General features: G+C 38.8%; 1 protein-coding gene across 1 annotated transcript; it reads left to right on the top strand.

Annotated features, from left to right (window-relative positions):
• The first annotated feature begins 1,001 nt into the window (after positions 1 to 1,001).
• LOC113771148 (cytochrome P450 81D1-like) lies at positions 1,002 to 3,534 on the top strand. Its single transcript, XM_027315764.1, has 3 exons — positions 1,002 to 1,205; positions 1,534 to 1,592; positions 3,145 to 3,534. The coding sequence occupies exons 1-3, from the start codon at positions 1,010 to 1,012 to the stop codon at positions 3,532 to 3,534; spliced, it is 645 nt and encodes a 214-aa protein (XP_027171565.1). The 5' UTR covers positions 1,002 to 1,009.
• The last annotated feature ends 667 nt before the right edge of the window (positions 3,535 to 4,201 follow it).

Genomic DNA, 4,201 nt, shown 5'->3' with positions numbered 1-4,201 from the left:
CTCATCTATAATTAATGTCACTCCTTATGAACACAGTGCTATATCAAGTATGCAATATAGAAAAAATAAATTATCTTATCTGCATTTGTTTGTTGCTTGTAGTGGTGCTTCCTGTATCAAAAAAGAAAGCAAAATAGAAAAAAACAGATTAGCTAATGGCCCACGTTTGTTTGACAGCTTAAACAATGCTCCACTTTAGATAGGTTTTTGGTCTTAATCAAGATAGGTCAAGGTCGCGTCGGAATGATCAGTGGCTGCTTAGTCTCATCTGAGAGTATAATCTCCTTTTACTGCCTTTTTGCTTTTTTAAAAAAAAAAGAAAAGAAAGAAGTGCTCCCTCTTTCTTTTGCAGATAAGTCATCCTTAAAGAAAGGAAAACCGGGGGGTGATGAGAGTCAGAGGGTAGCCCTGCTTTTCAAACATATTTAGCATAGGAAGTGGGTGAGAAGATGTCTCGTATTCATCTGAAATGGCTTTCGTCCTCTTTTTTATGCTTGTGCATTGTGGTGCACTTCTGCAGAGAAAGGTGCAGAAAAACATTTGGAAGGTTCCAGTGTCCTTTTGGAGGGTCAGAGCATCCTCATTTCTTGATTTTTGCGTTTATCAATAAGTTAGGTGCATATGATGTGCAAATAAACTTTTGATCCTATTATAGAAGTTTCATGCCTTCTTCCCAAGAAATAGTGGCCCGTGTTAGACAGCCTTATGAACCTAGACTTTGACTTCCTTTACTTTTTGCTTTTCATTTGAAACCTTTCCTCCCAATAAAGGATGGAACATTTTAGATGGTAACGCATCAGTGAAAAAGTTCAATTTTTTAATTTCTGGTTCCACTGAAAGTAGGATGTGTAGGAAATTAGATGTCTGTGGGTTTTTTTAGGCCATTATATGTGCTTTGTAGTAAAACTTTCGGTTATAGAATGCATTCTCTTGCTTGCACTTGGTATATATATGAAGTTGATGCTGTTGAGAACCCTGGCATCAAAATCTATATCAGGCAGATGTTATAATGGCCTTAGCGGGATCCAGTGGGGGATCTTGGTCAACAACCTTCATGCCAAAGACCACTTCAAGGCCATTCACGGGAGAAAATTGCACACCAAGTGGTAAAAGCAACCCAGGCATGACAGGTAGCTTAGTTTTACAGCCGGAAGTGCATGGGAAATCGTCAGTCCGGGTGAACTCCTCTCATGAGTTAAGCTCTGGTGAGAATTATCATCCCCCTCCGTTTTAGCATCTTGTGTATCAGTTGTGTTCTAATGACCAATGTGATGTCTTCATAAAGGGCATTGAGCAAGATGTGTATTTTGGCAGAGTAACTCTCATGGGGTATTCTTCCTTGGGATTGTTTTATCAAATGGGCTAGCTGACTTATCTTTAGCTCTATGGGGCAGTACAAAGACCTTTCTATGGCACAAACTTTCTTTCTGTATATTAAAAAAAAAAGTCTTTTTCTTAATTTCTTCATGTTGACGGTATTAAAATGCTTCTGTTTTTTCAGAATCCCTCTGATATATGGGACATCTTGTTCAGGTACTCAGCGGGAGGAAATGCTGAAAAAGGATGCAAAAGCTCCAAATCATGCAGCTGATGTTTGAAAAACATGAAGTATGATGTGGATTTGCGTTTGCCTTGGCCTCACTAGTTTAGTTCTTCTTCAAGGATGAAATTCTCTAATTTTACTGCACTTGGCCTCAATTTTTCAACATTTTCATACGAGGTATTTACAAGCAACTGTCATCTGCAGAGACTTCATTAAGGAGTCCAATAGACCATGAGTTATCATCTTTTGCAAGGCAAATTCTCCATGCACTCGCAAGCATAAGTTATTCTTGAGTGCTGTATTAGTACAAAGAATTGCTCGCCTTCAACTTAATTCCAACATAATTTTGTAAATTTAAATTAGGAATTTGTCTAATTAAGCTTCATGTTTCTTATAATTGATTGTTTCATCTGATTGCTGCTGCTTTTGAGTCCACCCACCATAGTGCTAGGGATTAACAACAATGCCAAATAACAAGCATCTGGGGTCCTTGATTCATCAAACCTAAACTTCTAGAGTAAGATCTTTGGCAGTTGCAAAGAATATGCTTGCATTAGACTGATATGATTATGATTCATAACCAAACAGGAAAACAGTTATTGGTTTTTTGTGTCTCAAAGAATTTACCAGCAAAAGTTGTTTGTTTCAAGCCCAGCATTTTTATTTCAGTGTGGGTTGTTGTGATGTGCTACCACCACCTGCAACAGGGATAAGGCTGTATTTTGTTCATTGACTTTGAACTGCTTGCCATCCACTTTTGCATTACAATGTTATTTTACTTGAGCAGAATGTAAATCTTCAAGATTTCTGGGCTATATGCAAATCCATCGATTATAAATTGACTAATTATCATGTGATGTTTCCAGAAATGGAAGCCGTTGCCTCTTATGGATTACATCAGGGTCCAATCTTGTCCCAAAAAAAAAAGGGAGAATTGTAATTTTGGTCCCCAATCTATAGTGTATGTGCGGAATTATCCCCTATCTATTTCGAAAATCAATTTTGGTCCCCAATCTATTCAATTTTGAGCTAAAGTGGACATTTGACGGAATCTCTTCAATTTCAATCGGAACTAAGTCACGTGAGATCACGTGCCGACACCTAAAACTCCTTTTTCAATTTTTTTAATTTTTAAAGCACTTTTTTTAATATTTTCAGCTTTCTCTTGCCTTTTGTTTTATTAAACAAAGACATGAAAGGGGTAATCTCACAATCCAAATTACTTCTCTTGTTGGCCGTCGCCTTCAAATCCCCAGAACCCACAGCACGAGTAAGAAGCTCAGCTTGGCCTCCAAGTCCAAGTCTCGTTCTTGCCTCCATTAGTAATGGAGATAATCTGCAATCAACGCTAGAGACGGATCCAGTTCAACTCTCCTGCACAAACAACAGGAGCAGCAGCAACCGTAGCAGTACTACTTCATAAGCAAGCAAGCAAGCAGCCGAGAGAGAAGAGCGGATGATAATAATTGGAAATCAAAGGGATTATACGGACCAAATCATCAAAGGGATTATACTGGTAAGTATGTTCTTTCCCTATTAGCCATTCTTCACCATTGAACTGGAATGAGCATTCAATTGAACCACTAGTATATTATTGGTAGGTCATGCTTACGGCTGGAACAGACACTTCATCGGTGACTATAGAATGGGCCTTGTCTCTTTTACTCAACCATCCCGAGGTGCTAGAGAAAGCTCGAGCTGAATTGGATGCTCAAGTAGGGACTGATCGATTGATCGACGAACATGATCTATCCAATCTTTCTTATCTTCATAACATTATTTTAGAAACACTTCGGTTGTACCCAGCAGCACCAATGCTACTGCCCCATGAGTCCTCCGTTGACTGTAAAATTGGGGGATACAATATTCCGCGAGGCACAAATTTGCTAGTTAATGGATGGGCAGTTCACAAGGACCCAAACGTTTGGGATGATCCAACAAGCTTCAAGCCAGAGAGATTTAAGGCTTGCAGGTTCAGCCATCAAAGCTGATTCCATTTGGGATGGGAAGGAGATCTTGCCCTGGTTCTAGCCTAGCACAGCGGGTGGTGGGTTTGGCCTTGGGATCTCTAATTCAGATTTTTGATTGGAAAAAAATTGGCGAGTAGGAGATTGATCTGGTTGAAGGGACAGGAGTGTCCATGCCAAAAGCCAAGCCACTAGAAAAAATTTGTTTTAGAAATTAAAAAATTGGAAAAGGGGTTTTAGGTGCCGGTACATGATCTCACGTGACTTAGTTTCGATTGAAATTGAAGAGATTCCGTCAATTGTCCACTTTAGCGCAAAATTGAATAGATTGGGGACCAAAAATAATTTTTGAAATAGATTGGGGATGATTCCGCGCATATACTATAGATTGGGGATCAAAATTATAATTCTCCCAAAAGAAAAACAAAAAGATACATCAAATAAAGCTTTCAAAAACATTCTGAGCTGTATTTTCCTTACTCTTTCCCCTTAAAGACTGCCTAACTTGTGACTTGGATTATTAGTTGTAGAAGGGGCATGAACCCAAACAAAGGGTAAAATGACATTCCAGTTATGTAATCAACTCTTTCCCCTTCCGTCTTTCCCACTGATTTTTCTTGGAGTTGCATTTTACCTCTACATGAAATCACGTATTCTTCAAATCAATAAACTGTAAAGCCATGATCAGGTA

The sequence above is a fragment of the Coffea eugenioides genome, chromosome 5 (genome assembly GCF_003713205.1).
Source record: "Coffea eugenioides isolate CCC68of chromosome 5, Ceug_1.0, whole genome shotgun sequence".
Lineage (NCBI taxonomy): Eukaryota > Viridiplantae > Streptophyta > Magnoliopsida > Gentianales > Rubiaceae > Coffea > Coffea eugenioides.
The sequence above is the reverse complement of the archived record's forward strand: the minus strand, read 5'-3'. Positions and strand labels throughout refer to the sequence as shown.